At 46.5% G+C, this 24,589-nt stretch overlaps 1 protein-coding gene across 2 annotated transcripts in view; it reads left to right on the top strand.

Annotated features, from left to right (window-relative positions):
• Window positions 1-523: 523 nt before the first annotated feature.
• Window positions 524-24,589, top strand: part of GRAMD1B (GRAM domain containing 1B) — a 33,245-nt gene continuing 9,179 nt past the window's right edge. The window contains exons 1-12 of one of the 2 annotated variants that reach the window (XM_010581422.1): window positions 524-652; window positions 2,203-2,223; window positions 8,101-8,121; window positions 16,549-16,633; window positions 17,527-17,630; window positions 17,788-17,883; window positions 18,354-18,434; window positions 20,594-20,709; window positions 21,190-21,346; window positions 22,049-22,238; window positions 22,620-22,763; window positions 23,436-23,554. In XM_010581422.1, the coding sequence (XP_010579724.1) occupies window positions 539-652; window positions 2,203-2,223; window positions 8,101-8,121; window positions 16,549-16,633; window positions 17,527-17,630; window positions 17,788-17,883; window positions 18,354-18,434; window positions 20,594-20,709; window positions 21,190-21,346; window positions 22,049-22,238; window positions 22,620-22,763; window positions 23,436-23,554 (1,248 nt within the window). In that variant the 5' untranslated portion in view covers window positions 524-538. The remainder of the gene's footprint in view (window positions 653-2,202; window positions 2,224-8,100; window positions 8,122-16,548; window positions 16,634-17,526; window positions 17,631-17,787; window positions 17,884-18,353; window positions 18,435-20,593; window positions 20,710-21,189; window positions 21,347-22,048; window positions 22,239-22,619; window positions 22,764-23,435; window positions 23,555-24,589) is intronic. The other variant, XM_010581419.1, reaches the window with a different exon arrangement.

The following is a 24,589-nucleotide window of genomic DNA, read 5'->3' as shown; positions in this document are numbered from 1 at the left end:
TGAGAATAGTTACACCTGCTGAAATAAAAGAAAGGAGGGACAGAGTGGGACTATCGAGAACACACTGATGTCTCCCTCGTTCTTGAGTGCAAGTTTAAGTTTTCTAAGCTCAGGCCATCATTTCAAACTCTCAGAGCCGACAGGAGAGAATGAGTTCATTCTCACAGGCATCCACCTGTGGTCAGATGAATTGAAGAGTGGGTGGAGAAAGACACTGGCAGGCCGTTGCAGTTCCCTCTGCCACCGGTAAATGAGAACTGTCTACAGCCTAATTTTACTGGGGTCCTAAGTATGGCATTGGGTGCATCGCTTCAGAAAGCCAGATTTGTCCGCTGTGCTAGCATAGAAATCTGTGGGTAATGCTTCACCTCAAGGCATGCGTGCAGTTGCTTTCTGTTTGAGCTGAAGATTATTAACCCTGCTCTTTCTTTCTTTCTGCAGTACTGCCAGTAACTCAAACCGCAGCACACCTGCCTGCTCCCCAATCCTGCGCAAACGCTCCCGGTCCCCGACACCGCAGGACTCCCAAGGAGACGCCATGGTGGAAAAAGGCTCAGACCACTCGTCAGACAAATCCCCTTCCACGCCGGAGCAGGGTGTACAGCGTAGCTGTTCCTCTCAGTCAGGCCGCAGTGGGGCCAAGAACTCCAAGGTGAGAAGCGAGCAAATGACTTTGGCCCAGATATGCACGTGTCCCCAGTTCTAAACTCTCTCATGCGGTACACTGGCTTTGTCCTGTGCCTTTTTTCCTCTGGCTAACTTTCCTCCTTCTTCCCCCATCATACTTCTGAAAATCCTCCTAACTGGGAGCCATTTGTGTAGGTCGGACTTCAGCACAACTCTGTCATCCTTTCAGCGACCCAAGTCCATGAGTTGCTGATGGCTTATACTGCGGTTCCATAACGGCTGATGTAGGCTAACGTTTTTGCAGTCAAGGCCCTGTTTCCTTGGGCGGCTCTGTGGTTTTGAGAAAGACCTTGAAAATCAGTTGTTGCAATTACTTTTTATCATCTGGGTCATGAAGGGTCATGGAACAAATGAAGGTTCCTCTGTGCAGACAGCCTGTGAAGGGCCCATGCATTTCTCCAGTCCTGTCTAAGCCCTGTGTTGAGATGAGGTTCAAGTTGCACAGAATCAGTTTGCCAATCCTCTGCACATTGCCTACCGTCGGTGCAGTGTTATGACTGTCTTGGCCGGGGTAGATGATATTTTCCCTAGAAAAGTATTGTGTCTTTTGACCATGTTAGAAACAACCTTGTATTTGCTGTACTGAGGAAGAGGGTTTCAGGTCTGGTGACTCGTGATTTTTCTGTGAGCAGTGGGACCTGGCGAAACACACACAAGGGCCTTGGAACCCAAACATAACCTTTGATTATAACCCCAATGTCAATGGCGTATTATAAGATAGATAGCTGTCAGGAGCACTTGTCTTTTCTTTTTCCAGATTTTTGAAGTAAAGTATTTCAGCCTGAATAACTTCATGGTGTCACAGGCATAACTCTGATGGCTTGTGTCAAATGCGTTGTCATCTTTGCCCGATTTATTGCTGGATTGTGTCAAGCACACAAAAAGTCTTCATCTACTCCCCTTTGCGGTCACTGTCAGCAGAGGAAACAGGATTCACTGGCCTGCACTGATCGCTCTCCACTAAGGGGGGAGTATGTGGATTCAGAAGAGGGGGCAAAGGGTTTTTTCAAGATGAATCATTTGAGACCTGTCAGTTCTGAGGTTGCCCTTGAGGTCAGGCTTGCTTCCTGTGCACACAGTGACCTACAAACACCATGCCAGGGCGGCAGGACCGGATGACACCCTCGTGCGTTATGGTGCCAGCAGTCTGTCCCCAAAAGAAAGCCATGCAGATGGGAGGCAGGCAGGATGCGGGGCTTGCTATGTTTATAGCCACACTGGGGGATGCTTTGTCAGGGAAATGGCGTCCTTGGTAAGGGGGAATTACAGAGATGAGTTTCATTGCCCTGGCCCGTAAAGTGCTGTGATTTAAGGCCATGGGAGTGCAATTTTTTTACCAACACGGTGGCTACTAAAGCTTGACTTTTAATTCGCGGTGCCTTTCACAAGGAAGCAGGGGGGATATAATGCTTTCTGTTGGGTTTGTGGGTTTTCCTTCTCTTGATTTGCGAGGTAATTTTTCTTCTTTTCATAATTTCTCTCTTTTCATTCCTGCATGCTTTCTCTCCGATTAAGTCACACAAGCGCCTCTCCAAAGTAAGCCTTCTTTTTTCTCTCCTGTCCCCCGCTGTAGAATTGTCTTATCACTCAGAAACCCTCCCCGTGGTACTGAGCGGTGACCCCAGTAAGGCATTCTCCTGGTGCGGCTGTGAGAATGTCAGCAACAGCTCAGCCTGATGCCTGTAGCCGAGAAGCTGGTTTCACTTATATCACTGGGATCTCATTAATATTTGCTCACATGGTGTGAGAACTGGCCTGTTCATCACACTCCTTCAATTACTTCCAAGTAATTTTAGCCTTTGTTTTAAGGTTTGCTTTCCCTCTCCCTTGAAGTGAACTGCTGTCTTTGCTGGGGAGAAATCCGCTGGCTTTGGTAGGCTGAACAGTACTATAATCCCTTCTCTTTCCTCTCTTCTTACTTTATGCCTTTCAGAAACAAGAGTTGATCTCCGTAACTTCTTGCCTGCTTTTTATGAGGAATAGTAGTTTTGTGGCCAGTGATCTCAGCTTACTGCCCTTGCACGCTTTCCTGTGTGATGTAAATATTAAAGATCAGTGATTTCAAATGAATCCAGCTTAAACCTGTTAGAACAGACCTGTCCCAAATGAATTGTGAGAATTCATGGGCTTGCTCTGAAAGGTAATAAGTGGAAGATCCCTCTGTGGGTGCTTGAATTGGAGATAAGCTCGTTTGAGATTTGATCTCACATCTCTATGCTACCCTCAGAAGAGTGTAAAAATCAGAAACGCAGATGGGATGCTTATTGGACAAAGTGCCAGGCTGTTGGCATTTCCACGTGTATACAAGTAAAGTTAAAACCAGAATGGCTTGGATGGCTTCATAATCCACAAAACCAATGCCTTGGCCTTTCCCCAGCTGATGCCATGGATTTAATTCTAGGCAAGTTCTTAGAGACTAGTGGAGTCTACAGTGCTGGCTTACTGTTTTTCCTTGGTCATAATGCCTCTCGTAGCCAGCCTGACCTTGCGTGATTGCTGGTGTCTGCTGGAAGCTTCTTTATATCTTTTTTTAGACAGATTGTCTTGTGCTTGGTAACTGTAGCTTGGATAACTACAAAGGAGGACTGTGGGACTAGTGTCTCAGGTGAGGTGTGAAAGAAGGTCTGTGGAAAAAGCAGATCTGGAGTAGCAGAGAGTCCTGAAAGGATTGCTGGTGAGTAGAGGTGTGTGGGTCAGGACAGGTCATGGCTAGGCTATGGTAGGCTGGAGGCACTTTGCCTAAGCTATGGAGAGGTTTGTTAGGAGAGGGACTGGTGGGAAGAGCATTGGTAGAGAGCGATGTACGCGTAAAAAGTGGTACTGTGATGTGCTTGCAGCCAGCCCCTTGCTTTTCTGAGAGAAAAAACCCAACAACTTTAAGACAATTAGAGAAACAAGAGGGAGGCGGACCTCAGATGAGTTCCAGTGCGAGGAAGCTGATGCACAGAGAGAAGGGGATCCCAGGCATGACCTCCGCCAGCCTGCATGACAGCCTCCTGCCCTGCTCACGCACGGTCTGTGCACAGGGTGAGCCTAAAGCACCGTGAAGGCCGAATCTCTTTTCCGTGCTTCACAAGGTGGCTTTCTCTGGTACAAGCGAGGAATCTCAGGCGTAATAAGCCCCCTGATTCTCCCCACACAGATGATGGTGGTATCTGTTCAAGATAGGAAGAGGTCAGGAACAAAGAACTTCAGGACAAAGATTTTAAAATCTCCTTCCTCAGCCTCTTCTCCTCTCCCCACCCGTCTTCTACAAGAAGAATGGTCTGATTTTCCAACCTGTCTCGCTAATGAAATGAAACAGCTTGAGCCCATGAGTTTGATGCTGTGTTTATACAGTTGCTGACAGATCTGCTTGAAGTCCCTTGCCCTCTTTTGTCTGTTGTGTTAATTGTCGTGCTGCAGTGTTGCCATCAGAGGGAGCGCTTCACCGGGAGTTTTTAAGCACTGGACTACATCTGTAGGAAATATTTCCTGGAGCTTGCTTTTCCATGCTGTCCACCGGTGTGGCATGAACCAAACCACCCATAGGTCTGCGTCAGCCTTAGGCTTTTACTGGCAAACACTGCTGCTTCTGTAACCGCTTTCTGAACTCAGCAAAAAGGCCTTTTTGCTAGCAGCCAGCAATGAAATACATATTTTTAACTCTTTTGCTCTTGCCTAAGGATAAAAGTGATTTCCTCTCCATTGCAAATCCTTCAGATTCTTCCCACTGTCTATAGCTAGTAATGAATGCTGAGGATAAATATCAGGTTAGGGGAAAACATGAATTTTGATGTAGGCCCTGGAGATTGTAGAACAGTTTAGGTTGGAAGGGATCTCGGAAGGTCTCTAGTCCAAGCCCCTGCTCAAAGCAGGGCTGATGTGGTTTAGATCAGGTTGGTCTAAAGTCTTGGCCAGCCGCCTTTTGCAGACCTCCAAGACTGGAGATCCCACAGCCTCGTTGGGCCCCCGCTCCAGTGCTTAACCACTCTTGTTGTGAACAGGCTTTTTCCTTCCATCTGAACAGAATTTCCTTTACTGCAGCTTATGACTGTTGCACCTTGTCCTTTCAGTGTGCGATTATGAGAAGAGTTTGGCTGTGTCTTCTCATTTACCTCTCCCATTGGGTAGTATAATACCCCTTTAGATAGTAGGTCATGAAATTCTGGTCATTTTGGGCTGGGGTGAGGGATTTGGGAATAAATTTCATCAATTTCTTTGAGTTACTTGGCCATGGGCATTTAGAAGCCAGGTGACTAGCTTAGGTTTTGGAAGTGCACAGGTCAGGAGAAAGGGCTCTGGAATCCGTTCTGAGCTCTGCCTTCACCCTGGTTCTGTGCCTCTGTTTCCCCAGTTGTAAAATGGACTTAAGGATACTTCTAGAGCAATGTGGCATGACATTCACTTGGCAAAAGGTTTCCATTCCCCTGGAAGCAATGGCGTGTAGGAGTGTGTTGTGATCCTGCTCCCAGTAGTGCTGAAAGGTGGAAACTTCTGTTGGCATCAAGTTAGCAGCCTGAAATTCCTATGTGTGATCCACTGCTTCCCATCTGCACTGTAATGCTGTAATCTTCCATAGCAGTGTATGCAAATATGAGATCATTAACCCATGAAGATTTAGAGGCAACGCTATATTAATTAAAGGCTTAGAGAAAACACCCAGTTTTTCTCCTTCCTCAAGTTCTCCTAAGTTCTTCCTGGTTACAGCACCATGTAACTATGAACTCTGGTATCAGCTGCTCCTATGGCATCCTCTCTGCAAATCAGTTACATCTTTTCCACTTCTGTGTGCAACTCCATTCCTCTGTTACTTACTTATTTTCTCTTTTCAGTTCTAATGCTTATGGTTTCTTTTTCCAGTATGACAGACTTAACCTGCTCAAAGTAAGAATATGTTTTTCCTTTTCTTTCTTTTTCCCCTCCATTATACTGTCTCTTGATTTTCACGGTTCAAATCCCCCTGTATTCTGACTCTCAGTGAATTAAAAATAAAAAGGTAAATAAAATTGAAGATGGATTTAAGGACTCAGATAGTCTCCCTTCTCTTTGGACTTCCTGTAGTTTGTTCTGCGTGCAAAACAGTGGTCGGGGGAAGGAATCTCCTCATGTTTAGAACACTTGGTGGAGGCAAAAGATGAGGATGAGGATGTCAGTATAATTGTGCGGAAGAGCTTAAGAAAGGAGCTGGAGAGCTTCTTTATAGAGGAGCCACAGTTTGGGGAAATTCAAATGTGAGGGCGAAGAAAGAGTTACTGCAGTTAATGTAGAAGAGGGGAATGAAATCCTGTTGCAGTGTGCTGACACCACAACATGCGCACCCCGATTTAGAAGACACAGTGACAGCAGTGTCTCTGTTTTGTCTGTGCCAATTATAGTTTGATTATGAATTTTTTTTCCCCAGAAATTTCTGAGTTATGCCTTTTGCTCATTAAGGCAGACAGATGGCAAAACAAACCTGCAGGAAAATCGCTCCATCTTAGACCCTGTGCTCCTGAGGACGAGGTGGTGTGTACGTGGTTTAAGATTAATTCCCCTGATTTTTTTTTTAGTATAGGCTGAATTGCATAAGACCTTTTTCCATGTCCTATTTGCAGAAAAGGATGACTTCAACCAGACCCTTTATGAATGGAGGGTATGGCCAAGTATGGAAAAGCGTAGGAAGTAAGAGGAAATTCCTCTGGTTAGTTGATGAGCCATACTGTGTATTCAGTTCTTCAGTTCATATCCTTTCCCCAGGATTTGGGGAAAGGCCTTAGGGGCATTCACTTTTTAACGTCAAACTTTTGTATTTTGGCCTGTGACATATACTATGTTACTGTGGGGTTTTTCATTAGAGATCAGGGCAGTGAAACAGGCAGAAATGCCCAAGGTTGCAAGGGATCCTTTGGAAATGCTGGCTCCGTGAATGAGATCCAGATGCCAGCGAGGCTGTTTGCTGGAGTGGCATATAGGCAGCATAGGAAACTGAAAGCAGGGAGGTCCAGGGAAGGCACAGTGTAAGCAACCCCATGTCTTCATAGAAATCTCTGGTCCAATCTGATCTCATTAACCCTTTGCGCTTACTTTCCTATGGTAAACATCCTGTACGTCACCGGTCCTGTTGTGGACTATCCCAGTGCAGGTGGTTTCTGTGCTTCTGTGAATATGAACTTAACTCTCTGAGTGAAACTTCCACAGGCTCTGTCACAAGTCGGAGGCCAGGATGTTTTCCTTCATATTCCAGACTGAGTATAAAGCTGTGAAAAATACTCCCAGTCCAAGGTCAGAAGCAAGATGACTTCCAAAGAAAGAAATGCAGTGAAATACTGCTTCTGTTCTTGTCTGTTAGACCCAGCTCCCCCGGGTGTAATGTAGACATGCCATTGCTCGTTGGGAGAGGGGGACGGGCACAGCTGTGTGGCTGCTGGCACACAACGTGCCAGCAATATGCACTGTAGCTGACCACCGTTGGTGGTGAAAGGCTACAGTGCCCCCAAGCTTCATTGCCCTGAGGTAAATCCACCCTCAAAAGGGGGATGCCTATACTTTCTGTCAGTTCTGCTCAGCGTCCTGACATTGGAAAGCCAGCCTGACTGGAGTGGGAGTGTGAAGCTTATTTCTTCCTCCCTCTGTGCAGATAAATCTCACCTCCATCTGAAAATTGCCAAGTGTGACTTTCCAAGCTGAGCTAGCTTTTTCATACGCTCCAGTGTGACATGTGGCCTGTCCTCTCAAACCATCTGAAATGCCATGATAAGGACAAAAAAAAAATCACATGTGCAGATGATGCAAAACACTGTGCACTGAAATTCTTGGGGGAAAAAAAAATCCCCAGTTTTTTTGTTTTGTTTTGTTTTGTTTTTTTTTTGCTTAGCTTTTCTAGTCATTTTCTTCAGTAGTTTTCCTGGCTCTGTATGAGTCTCCCTTTAAAATTTAAAATACTATTGGAAGTGTTGCCTGATGGCTTTTGTGAGTTAAATTGCGTCCCTCCCTCCTGGTAGTTCTTTGAGGGCTTATTTGCACAGGGTCCGTTCAACGCAATGTGATTTTTGCAGCCTAGCCTGCAGACGTGGAAGAATGAAGCCTCTAAAAGAAATGGCTGGCAATGATTATGGTTAGCCCTTCTGTTGCTAGTGGGCGCTGCTGTTCTGCAAAAATGATTACAGCATGCGTGTGCGAGTTTGTGTGTGTGTGCGTGCATGTGGACATGCACACGTTAGCCTGAATTGTTTCCTATTATGGACTCGTGCTTCTGGATTTGTTCTTTGTTCCTGTAACTGGAAATAACTGTCTTAGACCACACTGTGAAATCCATTGAAATCTTCCGTTTAATCCCCCTTTCACTTCACTAATTATACAAACCAGATTGGACCTAGTTTCTCTGTCCATCTTTCTTTTTGATCCTAAGATCTCTGTGCTAACTAATGCTTCTCTTTTATTTTGTCCTTACAGAAAAGCCAGAGTTGGTATAATGTAAGTACTCCAGTTTCTCTTGTCCCTGGGTGAATATGGGCTGGGTGCCTGGGTGGGGGGGAAGGTGCAAAGGGGCTTTGCAGTGGCACTGGGGCATACTGACCATTTCCAAAAAGAGGAGGTGGAAATGGCTCAGAACTGGCAAAGGAGGACTGACATCCTGAGGGAAGGGATGCCAGAGAGAGAGAGCAAAAGCTTTGTCTTTTCAGTCGCTCTTCTGATGATCTCCACATCCTGAACCTTCTGGTTTCCCAGCAGAGCTGGTCTCGATGTGGTGACAAACAGAGCTGCCGCTGCGCAAACCCTTTGCATCTCTCAGGGTGGTGCGGGGCGAGAGAGGAAATTATTTTCTTTTGACCTCACAGAAACACAATCATCCTTTGCTTCTGCCTTGATCTTATTTTCGTTCTGCAAGCACGAGTGGCAGCGTTTTCGGTACAAAGCTAGTGGTGTGCAAATTTCCGCAGTCAGTGTCACTTTTGCACGGTTGAACGCCCACCCCTTGAGCGCTCTGAAGTAGATACCAGCAGTACCATGATTTTGTAGGCAAATGCAGCAGCTATTCCATGTTCAGCAACAGTTCCTACCTTCTTGCAGCCCAAGACGTTAGAACCAGCGATTTTGGCCGATACGGTGCGGTCAGATTTGACAGAGGCATGAGAGGCAGATTTATTTACTTGCTGTATGTAATCAGCACCAGGAGAGTAGCAAGGATGGGAAAAGACGTGATCTCGGAAGCAGAGAGAAGCATAGAGGCAATGACATTAAGAATGAAGTACAAACCACGGCAGGCCAAACTGGTGGAGAACTGGCAGATAAAGGAACGTGGAGTGAGGCAGTTTGGGCAGATGTATAGGCCCAACCAGGCTGCTGTAAAAATGTGGATCTGTGGCCATGGCTAAAGGTGACTTTTGCTATTATGCAGGAGCTGCTTCTGATTGTAGCTGCTGAGATCCATACCCTGCTGCATGATGCTTTGCTGTGGTCTGCTTCTGTGGGTCTCCTGTGTTTTCATGTCCTCTCTATCTTATCTTTCTGTTCTCTTGTTTTTCCTCCATATATTTTCAGCATGAGAGACAGTACATCCGGAGAGTAAGCACTGGCTGCGTTTTTTGTGGTTTCCCCCCCCAACTATTTTCCTTTAGAAAACAAAACAAAACCAAACCAAGCCATATTCTAGTTAGTAGAGACATTCTGACCAGATAAAAGCAGCAGTGTGGAAATACAGATGGGCCACAAACCCCAGGAAGGCAGTCGATCCTGCTTGGCAGTATTATTACCATTCAAAATTTGCTAATGCATCTCCTTGATATAGTTTTCCTTCTTTGCCAACTCCTTCCAGGCAGGATTTTTCTGGCATTTGGACCATTCTGATAATTCTTTTCCTTTCCCCCCTGAGAGCAGCTCTAGAAGTGAATTTGTGGGGACTACCCGTTCACGAAGCCTTACAATTTCCTTTACTCACTTTCCCCCACTTTCATTTAACATAAATTTTCACTATGCTCGGAGCAAACACCCTCCACATTGTTCTTTGTGCCAGTTCAGCAGCCCTGGGTGCCAGGCACTGTACAAACACAAACCAAAAATACAGTCCTTGCCTCAAAGAGCACACGGTCCTCAAAGATCCCCAGAGCGTTGGTGGTCAGAATGCCAGTTTTCTAACATGGCTTCAGTTTTTGCTGCTTTTAACTGGTCTTTTTGTCCTTGTAGCACTGTATCCCTCTTTGCCAGTTGGAACCCTTCCTCTTCCCTTTCCTGGATTCCTTTTTCTCTACTTTTTCCTTAAGATGCTACCAACTTGTCTTGCCTTGTGTGCTCTCCTTTCGATCCTACCAGTGCTTTTTGGGATTGACATCCCTACCAGATTGAGAAGTGGGAGAAAAGGGGTGAACCAAGGTCATGGATTGCTTTGTCAGACCTGCCCTTTCTTGGTCTTGGTGTGCTTTCTCCACTTTGCTTTCCAGAGGACAAATGCAAACTGGTCCAGGTGCACTATGAGATTTAGAAAAGAACACCCGTTTGAGAATAAATATATTCAACCTTACGGGGTTTGCTTTGTGTTCATGTCCTCGTGGTGGAAGACCAGACCATCAGTGGGCTGGGTGAGTTCACTAGCAGTCCCCGAGATGTTTCTCATGCCTTTACTGAGGAACTGCAGATATGGAGACTCTGGTTTAGAAGAACCGTTATTCTTACGGGGTAAAACTCAGTTTGTTGGTCAGCTGTGGTTTAGGCCCCACCCATCTATGCTTAGCTATCAGGATGCAGTTGCGTGTGTCTGCTTTGGACTTAATGTGTCTGTGCGTTGAATTATTAATTGATTTATTATTTTTAAAATAATTTAAAAAATATTAAAAAAAAAAAAAGACCTCAAAAAGAAACTGTCTCCGTAATTTTGTTTATTGAAACAGAGATGTGACTTACTCTGTAGACCTGATGTGCTGACAGAGGTGGGAAATTTGGTGTTTTGCTTCCCTGATGACATGAAGCAGGAGGTCGCACTGGCTGTGGGGGTGGCAGGAACTCCGCAAGTTGGTAGAAGAAATTTGTCACCCAGCAGACGTCATCAAAATTAGAGACAAACTGGAGATATTTTGCTGCCAAGGGTAGAAGCTATCTCCGTTGTTCTTTTCCTTCTCTCTGGGCTTTGGGTGAAGGGCCCTGTTTCCGAGCATGGAGGAGCTCTCGGTTTTTGTGTCGTGAGGTCAGTGGACAGCTGAAGCACTGAGCCTAGCAAGTCTGCCATGGTTTTTTCTGCCTACTTTTCTCTCAGTTGGACTGTCGATCCTTCTACTTCCCTGACTGTTCCTAAATTAGTGTGTATGTCTCCAATTTTCTGCAGCATTTCTAGCTGCTACTCTATAGCAAGGCTTGCTTCTGTAAATTGCCTCCTGTAGTCCCTGTGCTGGTAAACACCAGGCATTAGGAGAACCTACAGAGCATACTTCCAGAAAAGAGAATAAGATGATCTTGAAAAGTTAGAGCAAACACAGTTGACACCAGGGAAGAGGTGAGATTTATATCTGTCCACGAGGTTTTCATTTTACTATTTAGATCCCAAGGTCTGCCCTACTCTCTTACTCCTTTCCTTTGTGTTTATCTATGCACGTTCCTTTCACCTGCCTTCTCTTTTGCAACCATGCTTGAATTTTTTTCTTCCCATAGTTTCTCCCTATAACTGACCTGAACCACCCCCTCTCCACCTATGTGTAGCATAGCCCCAGGGGGTTTGGGGGGGGGGGGGGATTACAGCGAAAAGACACTAATTGTCTCTTTCAGGTGTTCTGAAATACTGCTAGAAACATTTGCTTTTGTAGTAAGTCTGGAAAGATCAACAGGAGCGCAGTGCTACCCACTTGTCTTTGGAGAGCAAAGTCTGCACTGAGGATTGCACGGAGTGGGACAGGAGCCCTGCGCCTGCAGTTCTGCAAACAAGTGCTGTGCACACAGGGCAACTTTCAGCTTGGCTTACCAGAGGTGAAAGTCTCAAAAATAAATCCAGTCAAATGCAAACAGGTAGCCACGTGAAGGAATAGAGCCTTAGGTTTTCCTCCGGGAAAACTGCGGCAAAAGCCTGTGCAGTAGGAGTTAGGAGGTGGTTGAGAATCCGTGGTGGACTGTGATGCTGTGAAGGGCCTTTCTTTGCAGACACCTTTGAGCAGCGCTTGCAGCTTCTTAAGAACAATGTCAAGTGATTACAAGACTAAATACCGTAAGAAATCAGCTTTTGCTGGTCTCGGTGTGCTGTCTTTTTTTTTTTCTTGCAGTACTCTCTTGGAGACCTCATAGATGCCAGAGTGGAGGGGGAAACTCAGCTGTTGGAAAGCGTAAAGTGTTCCCTACAGAAACAAAGAGAGCGAAATCGTGCATCATTTTAGGGAAAACATCAGAAATAGCTTTCCGATGGGTGGCAGCCTGAGTCTGACTCAGCAACAGCAATCATGTAAACGGGCTTTATTGCAAAAATCCAGGCCCGACGATGAGTTAGCAAGGTGTTGAACAAACAGCCTTTTTCTCTGTAAATCAGTGCAATCATCTTTTAAGTTGCAGTAACCATTTTGTCAAACTATTTCTGGAGGAACGTTAACTCATTGTCTTTCAGGTATTTTTCATCCCTTCAGACTTTCCATGGTTTTAGGTATATGGATTGCCAGGGCTGGCACAGTTACTGTGGTGCAGAGGCACTAAATTAGAAGCGAGCTTTCGGTGCAAGCTCTTGCGATGATGAACTCAAATCCACTTTCCACCCCAAATGGCCAGTGATTACTGTGAAGCTTCTTCCTCTGCTATTCATTCACTTTTAAAAGGAAAAAAAAAAAAAAAAGAAAGGAAAAATTCCCAGGACCAGACTGGGTTTGGAAGAAGTGCTGCGCGACAGGTGGCCAGTTTCTTTGCTGGCATAAATCACCAGAGCAGTCGGGCTGTCAGTGGGGTCTAAACTCTCCCACACAAGCAGGGAATGTGTTCTGTTCTTTTCCAGTAGTTTTCCTGTTCTATCCAGAAGCAACGTAAATCTTCCCTGAAGATTTAAGAGCAATTCCATCAGTCATGCAAATCAGATAGGATTTTCCTTCCCCCTTTTCTCTCTGCCTCTTGCCTTCTCTCCTCCTTACCTGTTTTCTGTGACGTGTGCCGTACAGGACTATACCTTTCTTGGTGGTTCTGTTGTCAGACTTCCCTGTCCCGTCCCCCAGCAACAGTTGCTTTGAATTTCCCGTTGGAGGATTTGTTTGTGTATTAACAGGGAGATCTTAACCATGGGGAGTCACCCTTTTCCTCCCCATTTTCCCCCACCGAGCCTCTTCTCTCCACCCTTCGCAGTGCCATCCTGTCCTGTCTCTCTCTGTTTGCGGTAGAGTTAATGTTTGCTGTCTCCACCTCCAGGTTAGCTCTTCTGATCACTTGTGCCATTCATCTCTGCGAAGGGAGGTGGGTGGGTATGTAGACAGAAGCATCTTGGTGGGTTGGTTTTATTTGGTTTTTGGTTGTTTTTTTGGAAATAATCCCATAAGCAGTTTCCAGCAAAGAGGGCCATTCAGTAAAGCAATGCAGGTACCTCGCAGCTGTCTGTAATCCTAATTCTTTGTCCTTCCCAGGCTACAGAAGTTTTGTTTATTGTTCCCTCATCTTGGGGTGGCAGATGGATGTTACTGCTTCCTTCTGACAGGGCTAAACGGAGAGAGACCTGTGTGCTGTCTGGCACCAGCAATGCTTTTGTGGTGCATCTGAGCAGACAGAGCGCTTGTCAGTTCTTCTTGTCAGTGAGCAAGCTGCAGTCACTGGCCCTCGAATGAAACAGTGGCTTTGCAGAGGCTTTGTTGGTTGCTTGGTTGGGGATTTTTTGGTTTTTTTTTGAGATCTGTGTGCCCGGTTTGTTAGGAAGAACGAGGATTTTACTTCAGTGTACTTGTTTCCACAGACTCAGCATCATGGCTGAGCAGCACTGGTGTCGTGGTGTGAACGTTTACCTGTGCATTTCTACACTTGAGCAGAGAGATGGAGAGGCTGGGGACTAAGGGCAGAGCAATACAGGGAGTTCCAGCGCTCCGGGCAATCTTCCTGGGACCTGCAGGGAGTTCATTTGCTGGAGCCTGAAGGAAGCCCTTGCCCTTCATTTCCAAAATGACCTGACTGATGAATGGAACCTAGGAAGACGTGCTTTTTGGCAGGGCTCAGAAATATGTAGAGGAGTAGCGGAGCCCTTAAGATTTCTAACTCTGTGGGTCTCACATGGCTGATTTCTCATAGCTATATGCTTTAGACTGGTCTCTCCTTACGCCCCTCGCGCCTCCCCCAGCACGCTCTGTCCAGCAACTTTCCATTACAGGAAACATCTGCTGGGAGGCAGGGCTGAGCCTGGGTTACTGCAGGGCATTGGCCGGCGGAATTACCCAGCTACAGTAACTTAAAGCATGTGCGAGTCATTTTGGTATCTTCCCCCACCCGCTCCTTCCATGAGAAACGTTAGCAAAGACTGAAGCTGCCTTTCAGAGCAGAGCGGGACCAGAGAGGAGAGCCTGAGGCAGACACTGAAGGAATAAGAGCAACTGCTTTTCTGGTTTCAAAGGGGAGGAAAAAAAAAAAAAAAAGCAGCTGAAGTCTCTGAGCTGTTTACCGTCCTGTTCAGTCCTGGAAACCGCAGCTAGATCTGTGAATTACAGCTGGTCCGGTGGGGTCCCGTCGGTCGGAGCTATTTCAGTTGCTGTCTCTGGCAGTCCTGGGCATCAGGCCTCAGTCGGGACTTGCAGATGCCTTGCACAGACCTGCCCGGGACTGCTCAGGCTGTCGGCACTTCTGCAGTGCTTCTTTAAGGGATGTCCACAACAAGAAGCTGGTGAGACCAGAGCAGAAGAAGCACAAAGGTTGCCAGCCAGCACACTTACCCTAATGAGCCACTTTTTCGAAGTCCTCTGGAGGGCAAATCCTCTCTCCGATCTACAGAGACTGCTAGGGCAGGCAACCTGAACCTAAGCAGGAAAGTAGGGGAAGGTACGTAAACTTCTGCCAAGCTGCTGTATCTCTTTCGACTTTGAATCTAAACAAGAAGCTGTGACAGCAGGAACAGGAAAAGCGGAGTTTGACTGAGAACACGGGGAGCTGTGCAAGTGTTGAGGGAACGCTATGGATTCCTTGCTGGAGTGTGGGGCTCTCTGGGATCTTGTGCTGGATCAAGAACTGCCATTTCTGCTGTGGGACCTGGAGGGGCTTGTCGACTTATCGCAAGAAAATGTCAGCTGTGGATCAGATGAAATTCCAGCTGTGAGTGTCTCTAAACTGAACTGTGTGTTACTCTAACAGAAGTTCTGGTGCTAAGCAGAAGTGTCTGTTGTAGTACAAGTTTTAGACAGGTCAGAACATCCCTTACTGTGGGGAAGGGAAGGGAGCACCCCTCCACGTGGAAACTCTACTGCTAAGTTGGGTTGCTATAATACATTGAACCCAAAGCTCAGAGCTGATTATAATCTCTATTCCCCCTCCTTTCCCATCCTGTCTGCTTGTCCCAGGATATCTTGGGCTTGGGCTCTTGCTGGAGCCCATCTCTGACCAAGATCTTTTCCAGATGTTCAGGCTAGAAGTTTGGTAAGTAAAATTTGTATTTCTGTCATCTGCTGGTTAGGAGATTTTATTCAGAAGTAAGATACTTTCCTCTGGGCCCACAGGACTGGAGCAAATATCTGAAGTGCTGAGTTGATGTTAAAAAATACTGTTTCTAGTTCATTGAATTGGTGTGAGGAAGAGGGAATGCTTTTGGAGGATGGGGGGTTGTCTGTGTTTCCTTCTCGGATTTGACAGCACTTGCCAATTTTGTAAGGCTAATGCTAAATAAACTTCAGATTCCTCCCAGCCCTGCAACCCCACCAACACCATTCTCAAACAGGAGCTACCTTCTGTAATCGCTTTGATTTTTGGGGCCCTTGCTGGGAGGCTCTGGGGTGTGCCCACCTTTCTGCTTTGGGAGATTTGTATTGCGCAGCTGGAAGAGATAGGAGAGGGCTGTTGAGAGGAATCGGAGATAGGGAAGAGGTTGTATTCCAAGTTGCTTTGCCTTCCCTACATTTGTGGGAGAAAGAACGTGATAGATTTGATGGGAGATGCGGGCCTCCTGAATTTGTACCTGCCTCTATTTTGGTCAACTATGCCTTCAAAAGATGTTCTGGCCGTTGGAAGCAGCTGTCAGCATGGGCATGGCATGTAGGAGGTGGTCTTAACGCTGACAGAGTCATGTTATAGTTTAGTAAACACGAGAGAGAAGCCAGCTCCTGGTCTCCCTCTAGGCAACAGCACTGTTTTCTCTGAGGCCTCCTGCAGAATAAGTGCAAAACGTGGCTGAGTCCCTGCGAGAGCCTCCTCTGAGGCCCACAAAAGCGTTCTCACGATACCAGCGGGCAGTTGTGTGTTCACTGACTGCCAGGTGGAGCACTCGATGGGGAGAGGAACGGGGATGACTGCGTTACTCCTGAGCTCTTCATGACAGCAATCATTCAAGTTCCTCTGGTGAGGCTGCAGCTGTACTAAAGTGCCTATTTTCTGGGGTTGCTGCGCTGTTCCTGGGAGAGCTGGGGATTGGCGGCTAACTGATGCATTGCAAACAGAGCATGTGTCATGCCTTGTACAGTCTAGGATTCCAGGAAAAGAGTTTTCTCCTGCAGACCCAGCTTCCATGCAGTTCTCTTTTGCTGCCTAGCAGATATGGGTGTAGCCCTTCTACTCTGTACTTGCTCTTCCAAGTCTCCTCTTCTTCTCACTTAATGCACTAAATCCCAAATCCTCCCGTCTGTGTGTCTGCTGTGATGGGAGCTCCTAGCCTCATGCTTTGTAAGTGCATCTGATCCCCCTTCTCCTTACCAAGGTGTTCCTGTTTTCGCACTCCCATTTCTCTGTACTCATGCCCGCCCCTCTCTTTAACAGGCACTCTGTTATTTGCAGGTGTTGAGTCCAACATACAAACAGCGGAATGAAGATTTCAGGAAACTCTTCAAACAGCTTCCTGACACGGAGCGCCTCATCGTAGGTAAGGTCAGCCCCTTGGTGCAGTGCTCTCTTGTGCTGGCCCATGGTTTAGGGAGGAAATCCAGCATGTGTGCATGCAGCTTTTTCTTCTTCAAACAGATTGCCACCAAGGAACAAGCCCATTGTGTCTTTCTTGTGCACAGACGGAACCCCTTCTCACCATTTCTAATGGGTTTCATTTGTTTTGCTTCAGGGAGAGCAATGCTGACTTGCATCAGCTATGGCTCTGTTCGCTCGTGATTTGAGGAGCATGTTTTCGTCCGCAGAGCTCCCCCAAACCTGATGGTGTGTTAGTGGTTGAGCTCTTTCCTCATTTGGGCAGGGTTGCATGTCTCAACATGCATACTGAGCTTCCCTTTTTTCTAACATCCCCGATGCTCCCTATTTACACATGACTGCCCTTCCCATATCCATTTAGGCTTTGGCCTTGCAGCTGATTAGCGACTGCCTAGTGCTGCATCTGTTTTTATCTTACGTAACTGGTCATCTCATGCCATGTCTCATCCTGTTGAAAGATGCACATCCTAGCAAAGGAATAGAAATTGTTTAGGGTGCTTAAACTGGGAGAGAAATGAACAATGGCACTGGAAGGCGAAAAGGAAGAGGCAGATTAAAATCTGGAAAATAGTACATAGGGTGCTGCAGAATGACCGGCTAATAAGGCAAGATTGTCAGTCAGTAAGAGAGACTGTCTGTGACGTGCCCTTGGGAGGAATCATAACCTAGTGGACAGAGCAGCAGCTGTGGCTCAGTTCCTTCTGGCTCTGCCTTTGACTTTCTGCAGGATTGTGTCGGGTAGCTTCTTCTCTTGATGCTGCTGCTTATCCTCACCTTTAGGCTGTCCTGTCTTCTGGTTTTGGTGCTCCTAAATTATCATCTGTTGTCCACCCACAGATTACTCATGTGCGCTACAAAGAGACATTCTCCTGCAGGGCCGCCTCTACCTCTCTGAAAACTGGATCTGCTTTTACAGCAACATCTTCCGTTGGGAGACACTGGTAAGGCTGTCAGACTGCTGCATTGAGCATGTGTTTTATGTCAGCGTATTTGCTGACACTGCTTTAAGAGCACTCTTTCCGTTGTCTTTCTCATCAGTGTCTCTCTTTACCTGTGTTCTTTTTCTGCCTTCCCCTTTCTGCATGGCTCTGACTGTAGCTGACAGTTCGCTTGAAGGATATCTGCTCGATGACCAAGGAAAAAACAGCACGGCTCATTCCTAATGCCATCCAAGTTTGCACTGACACTGAAAAGGTACATCCTTGAAGCCTCTGCCTCTGGGGCCACCCCTTATGGCTGGCAGGAGCAGGGGGAATATGTGTGTTGCGGGATTTTTCCAAACTGACTGCTTGTGCTACCTGGGGCCTGGGAGGAAGCACCAAGGGAAAAGGGCAGGGTGCAGAGCTTCTGCAGACCTTGGGCCAAGTCTGGAACACGCGTAGCTTGGATGTGGGGTGTGGAGCCAGGTAGAATATCCGGCTTATATAGTAGCACATCTCTAACGGGACTGTTTCTGTGCTCAGATTCGTTCCCCGGGTGGGAGGCACTCGGCCTCTCTGTGAGCTTCAGTCCATGCCCAAGAACTGAGCACCTATGCTGTAATGGCTTGCTCAGTCCTTCTGTGAACTGTAGCTAGAAAGTGATCCAAACAGCCTTGTCTCTTCTTCTTCCCTTTTTGGAGGCCTTTTCTGAACTGATTTTTGTCTCCATCTCTTCCCATTCAGCACTTTTTTACTTCCTTTGGGGCTCGAGACAGGACGTACATGATGATGTTCAGACTCTGGCAGAATGCTCTCCTTGACAAGGTACAGAGACCAGCTCCTCAGTGTTGGGGTGGGATGAAAGGGAGGTGATGCATATATGCAGAAGCATAATACCTGTGACTAATGTATATGCATAAAAACACATAGGGACAGTAAGCACACGTGTTTAGTCAGAGCAGGTATGTAACTGCAGGTGCAGTTCTCTCTTTTGGCGTGGAATTCTGTCTACGTACAGACATGTCTTGCACACGCAGTAGATGCCACTTCGCCTCTGCTGAGGTGTGGAAGCACGCGTCTCGGGAAGGAGTTTTTTTGAGGTCTGTAATTCAAGTGAAACAGCCCAGAAGAAAGCAGTTCCAAATGCAACAGAAATAGCTCACTGCACAGGCAAAGCTTTTAGTAACTCTGTGCTTCGGAAGCGTAGAGTTCAAGATAAGGACAGAAGAAGAGCATGTGTTTAGGGCATCCCAAAACCAAACAAGAACAATGGTGGGTGTGGGGTGCGCTGGGGAAGGACTCAGTGGGGTTGGATTCTAAAATAAAGCAGGGATGTGCACCTGCTACACCAGAGGCCCCATATATCCTATATTCGATCTGTTCCACAGTCCATTGAGTATTTCTGGCCTCACTGCAGGAGTAAGACTCATGAACTGATGTTACAGTGCTACCAGTATTTCGAGATGTTCTGGCTTGAGTTTGTACCATACTGGAAAGCTTAAGTAATCAAGCACCCAGAATACCCTCTCCTGAAAACCGGGGTAGTATTTAGTATGCAAAAGGATCACTTTGCATTGGGCAGCTTGTGTTGCTACCATATGCTGTAATTTGATCAGCCTTTTGAAGTTCCTAACAAAATTCAGTGCCCTTGGTTTCAAGGCCAAAGCAAGTTGGAACTGAGGGGTGGAGTGATAAAGACAGAAAACACTTCCAGAGCTCTTTTTCCGAATGTAGGTAGGATCCATGCCTGGCAAGAGAGAGAGAGAAAGAACCTAGTCCATTTTTCTTGATAAGACATGTGAATTGGAGTGCACGTGGGAAGAAGGTGAAACAGTTAGACATTTTTCTGGATAAAAGTTTCTCATTAGAGGTATTTTTCCCATGCTTTTGATTGCTACTTTTGGGAGCTAGATTAAAAATTTCCTGCATTATCCTATGCAGTAACTATGGGAAAAAGTTCAAGCCAGCAACTCAGAAACTACGTTCACTAGATTTGTTTTCCCTTATTACCAAGAAATCTTTGTCATTGGTCATAAATTTCTCATGGGTAAAAATCCATCCCCTTTCATCCCTGTACCACATATTTAAATCACAAGTTCTCCTGCCCCATTTCTTAAGAATCTCAGAATGCAGTCATATGGTAATCAACTGACCTGCATCCCTAAAAAGCCGGGCTTTTGTGAATGGTCTTGATAATTCATTTTCTCTTTCTAACTGGAGGCATATACAAGCTTTTCACAGTAGTATCTGGTGAGACAAACTCTTTTTGATTTTAAACTGCGACAGGAGTTTTTCTTAGTTGCTGTTTTAGATTGTTTTTCCTGCAGCTGTAATTCTTTAGGCAGCTTTAATTTAAACAAACTTGGAGGGGGAAAGAAAAACCAATAAGGCATTGGGGTTTGGTGTAGTAGGAGACATTAAATGGAGGCACAGCAGAAAAGGCGGGGAAAATGTGTGAAGGGAAGTGCAGGTTTACTGTGCTTACATTATTACATGCATAGCATTGTAGTAGCGGGAAATCTCATTTTGTGTGCTGCTCTGGGTGTAGCCTCATGTTGGCTTTCTGATAGTCTTAAGTAACATGAGATTGTGGCATGGAAAAATAACCCAAGTCAGATTTTAGGGCAGAACCTGGGCTGACGGTGAAGGCTTACTTGGCGAAAGGGCCTCTTATTGCTTGATGGGTGCAATCTCTAAGCCAGCTTGGCCTGACAATATAGGGATTCGTACTCCCACAGCCCTCAGCCAGTGTGGAGCTGGGCCAGCCTGCTAGTAACACAAACAATCCACCTTGTAGCATCGCTGGAATTCAGAAGAGGTAAGCCTGCCCGAAGGCTCTCGCCTCCCACCAGGGGCTGTGTCAGAATCTCTCACTTCTTTCAGGGCAAGGAATGTAATACTCCTGACAATGGTAGTTCTAAAAATTCATTATATTTTAGTATTCTCAGATGAAAATGTATGCCGTTCTCTGTTCCCTCTTTTAGCCTCTCTGTCCAAAGGAGCTCTGGCACTTTGTCCACCAGTGTTACGGGAATGAGCTGGGTCTGACCAGTGATGATGAAGACTACGTGCCTCCCGATGATGACTTCAACACAATGGGGTGAGTGAGGAGGAGTAAAATCTGCCTGTGATGAAGAAAAGATGGGCTTAGGAGAGCAGGAGTCCTGATATGTTGCATGCCTCAAACTGCTGATTGTCCCTGGTGAGAGATTCTGGGTTCTGGCCAAACGTTTGCCCTTAAACGTGCAATGTCTAAAAACCTGAAAGCGTACCATTTCCTCAGGGAAGTCGGTAGGGACTGAAATGCCTGCCTCTCTGCTTGCTGAGCTAGATGAGCAATTTTGTAGATGCCAAAGCATCCCAGTCACAAGGCCAGTCAGCGTGTTACATGGCCAGAAAGTGCTGATGCTTGTCAGTCTGTTATAAACACTGGAAAAGTTTGGGTTCCCTGCGCTGAGCCGTTTCTGCTTCCGGTCAGACTGGAAACTTCTATGAAGTATTCTTACTTGCTCTGTGTGTCCAGATGTAGCTGTACTGAGAGGGGTAAACATAAAAACCTGTGTTCTCTGTGGCGTCTCAGCTACTGTGAAGAAATCCCCGTGGAAGAGAATGAAGTCAACGACAGCTCCTCAAAAAGCAGCATGGAGGCCAAGCCAGAAGCTAGCCCTCAGCTGCCAAAGAAATCTGTCACTGCCAGCACATTGACATCTACGGGAAGCAGTGAAGCGCCAGCCTCGGTAAGTGTTCTTCTTCCTCTGTTGCAGTGGGAGCAGTAATCCTTTTCTCTGGGATCCAGCTGGTAGTCCTTGAATGTACGAGGTAACTGTTAACCCTGCAGCTCCTCTTCCACTGCAGCTGACCTCAGTCCTCGAGTCGGTGATATCTGTGAGCATGGCATTTGGCCAAGAAAAAGGGAGCAAAGCGTGCCTGTCCTAAAAGCCAGTCGACGGGGACTCTCGGCAGCAAGTGCATTTTCCTTTCTATGCTTTTAGATGAAAAGAAGTGGAGTGTTAGAGATAAAAGGGTTATGATTTCTTCTCTGCCTTGGGTTGTTCCCTAGAAAACAGTGTGTGCCCTCATAGCATTATGGCAGAGGAGACCTTGTTTAGATATAACCTCAGACTTTCCTAGCTGTACAGGGCTTGTTCGGGAGCAAAACTGGTATTGTTTGTGTGCTTGTCTGAACAAACAGAAAGCCTTGTGTACGTCCCAAGCTTGAACTGTATGTGGTTCTTTGAGAGGAGGTGGTCTAATATGTCCATGTGTTTTACGAACACCGTATGGTAACCTTCCTCCTCTCTCTATTATTTAATTTCCAGACGTGTCGAGGCCAAATGTTCAAAGGTATGAATATTGGCCCACAGATGTAAAGTTTTCAGAAATAACCCCCAATTTCCAGGTGCTAATCTTGCCCTCATTATGCTCTCTCCTTGCTGCAGTTTGATGGAGTGCTACCAGAAGAGGAGGAGGCAGTGGCGGAGAGTCCTGTGGAAAAAGACCTTGGCATTGCAAATATCATGGGAGAGAAGATAGAGATCATCGGCCCTGTGAACTCCCCTTCCCTAGACTTCAACGACAACGAAGACATTCCCACTGAGCTCAGTGACTCGTCAGAGACCCATGATGAAGGTATGCTGGGAAGGGCCATTCCATCGGTGATGTTTTCAGCTTTCTCCTGTCCTTTCCAGTGAGGGACTGGAGCGGCAAATACTGAATTCCTTTTCTGGACCCTAAGCCTTCAGAAGATGGAAAGAATTCCCATCCTGGCCACAGAAGGCAAATGTGTTGGGGTGTTTGGAAGTCTGTCCCTAAAATTACCTATGTAGTAAATTATCCCTTCCAATGTTCCAACTATTGTCCTGGGATCAGTTGAGGAAACGGGTTAGAAGTACCTCCTTTGGGTTCCTTCTTTGCAAAGTAAAATATTAAGGTCTTGGTACTGTGAAAGCACAGCCTCTGATATTGGCACGAAAGATCATGGCTGGGGCTTGCGGGCCTGTTTCCCCACAGGGGAAGTCCAAGCCTTTTACGAGGATCTGAACGGCCGTCAGTATGTCAATGAAGTGTTCAACTTCAGCGTGGACAAACTGTACGACTTGCTTTTCACGGACTCCCAGTTCCAGAGGGACTTCATGGAACAGCGCCGGTTCTCTGGTAAGCTGCTGGTAGCAAAGCCCGGTCACTGATGGACACCGCGAGGTGCAGAAGCCTGTACAGAAGGAAGGTCTCGGCACATGCTTTGGAGGTGTAACTTTGCCTGATGATAGAAGGATTGGGTAAAGTTCTGAGCAGACCTTGGGATAGCTGTAGTCTGTACTGACAGTAATCAAAAGCAGGTAGAATCAGCCTTGTTTGGCTATCTAGTTTTATTTTCTAAGAGCCACGTCTCAGTTTATGGGAGAAGCAGGCTCTTTCATTTTTTAACGTCGGCTAAGGCCTGATCCTGTGGTCAGGGCTTAACAGTGTGGGGAAAAAGCTCTTCTACTTCCACACCAGACATTGGGACAGACTGTGCAGTTGACAGTGCAAAGAGAGTGTCCCGTGGCATGCTGTAGTCCTCCTTTCCCTGTAACTGTAGTTTTGCTGAAGGAGGTATGTCTCCAGCCTCTCCCCTTTCCCTGCACTTGAAAGAGGGGAAAATATTCGCACTTAGTACAGGAGGCCTTTCTTTCACACTCAGTTGAGCTGTAGTGCTTCTGCAGCCAAGCTCTCCAAGAGGAAGGAAATACCGTCCTGAGCTTGGTTATATGGTTATGCCTTTCCCTAGGGAACTGACCCACAATCCCTCTCCAGCTACTTGAATGGAATATTGTTTTGTCCTCTCAGATATTATCTTTCATCCCTGGAAGAAGGAAGAAAATGGCAATCAGACCAGAGTGATCTTGTATACCATTACCCTCACCAACCCTCTGGCCCCCAAAACTGCCACTGTCACTGAGACGCAGGTATGTGAAAGGGGAGCAGGGGTGTTACGCTTTGTGGAAACAGATCTGTGATTTATTTGCTTGTCTTGGGCATGCTGCTTTGCATGTTTTCATTCTCCCTATCCATTTTCCTTTACACGTTTTTCTTGTATTAACTTGCTACCCAGTATCACTGCGAATGTGAATAGCTAATCTGACACTCGCACTGGATTGCATTGCAAGGAAAGGACCATAAATTTTCCAGCAAAAGCAGATGCGTTTGTAAACAAGCCAGCACATTCTAACAACTGTGTTTGTCACCCGTGCTGGTGTTTTTTGAGCTGTGGTCAGTCCAGCAGATGTTATTCATGAGCAGGGCACAAGAAAGTCATACACTGTCTGGCCAGTCCTTCTCACAGCTCTGCATGGAGATGTCCAGGCTTTTGTATTACCGGTGAGGACAATTAGATCACCTGTTCAAAAAGGTAAAAAAAGGGAGCATCTGCAATGCACTGGGAAGAGCCAGGCTAGCTGTACCTAGTAGGGGCTGCAGCTAGGGAGGGAGGAAAAGCCTCCTTTGCGTCCAGAGGTATGTCTGTTCAAGTGGCCAAAGGTAAGTACTGAGGGAATACTAAGAGGGAGCCAAGAAAAGATGGAGTGCCTGAGCATGACATTTCAGGGAGAGGAGAATCCCAGTGGCAAGGCATGCCTTGTAAGGATGGGATGAAGCGTGGTGTTCAGAAGCAAAGACTGTGTGCAGGGAAGATAAGAGAAAGAAAAGGGGAGAGCAAAATTATGGGGAAAGGGAACAGTATGCTTTCAGGCAAGCAAGGACGTGGCCTATTACATTCTGATTTTGGGGTCAACCACCGAGGCGCACTTTTTTGTGTCCTTGCTGCAGAGGTAAGTGGAAATAGTCTGTAAGAAAAGCCCCACTTCTGCGTATGGATCTGCAGTTAACTGTGTCTGTCCCCTTTGTGAGGTTTGTTCTGGGGCAAAGAAAGAAGCAGATCAGAAGTGTTTAAAAGTACTAATTGACATGGTTTTATGGTGTTTAGAATCACAGAATAATTTACG

Source organism: Haliaeetus leucocephalus, unplaced genomic scaffold (genome assembly GCF_000737465.1).
Source record: "Haliaeetus leucocephalus isolate CR32 unplaced genomic scaffold, Haliaeetus_leucocephalus-4.0 Scaffold773, whole genome shotgun sequence".
In the NCBI taxonomy this organism is placed as follows: Eukaryota; Metazoa; Chordata; class Aves; order Accipitriformes; family Accipitridae; genus Haliaeetus; species Haliaeetus leucocephalus.
The sequence above is the reverse complement of the archived record's forward strand: the minus strand, read 5'-3'. Positions and strand labels throughout refer to the sequence as shown.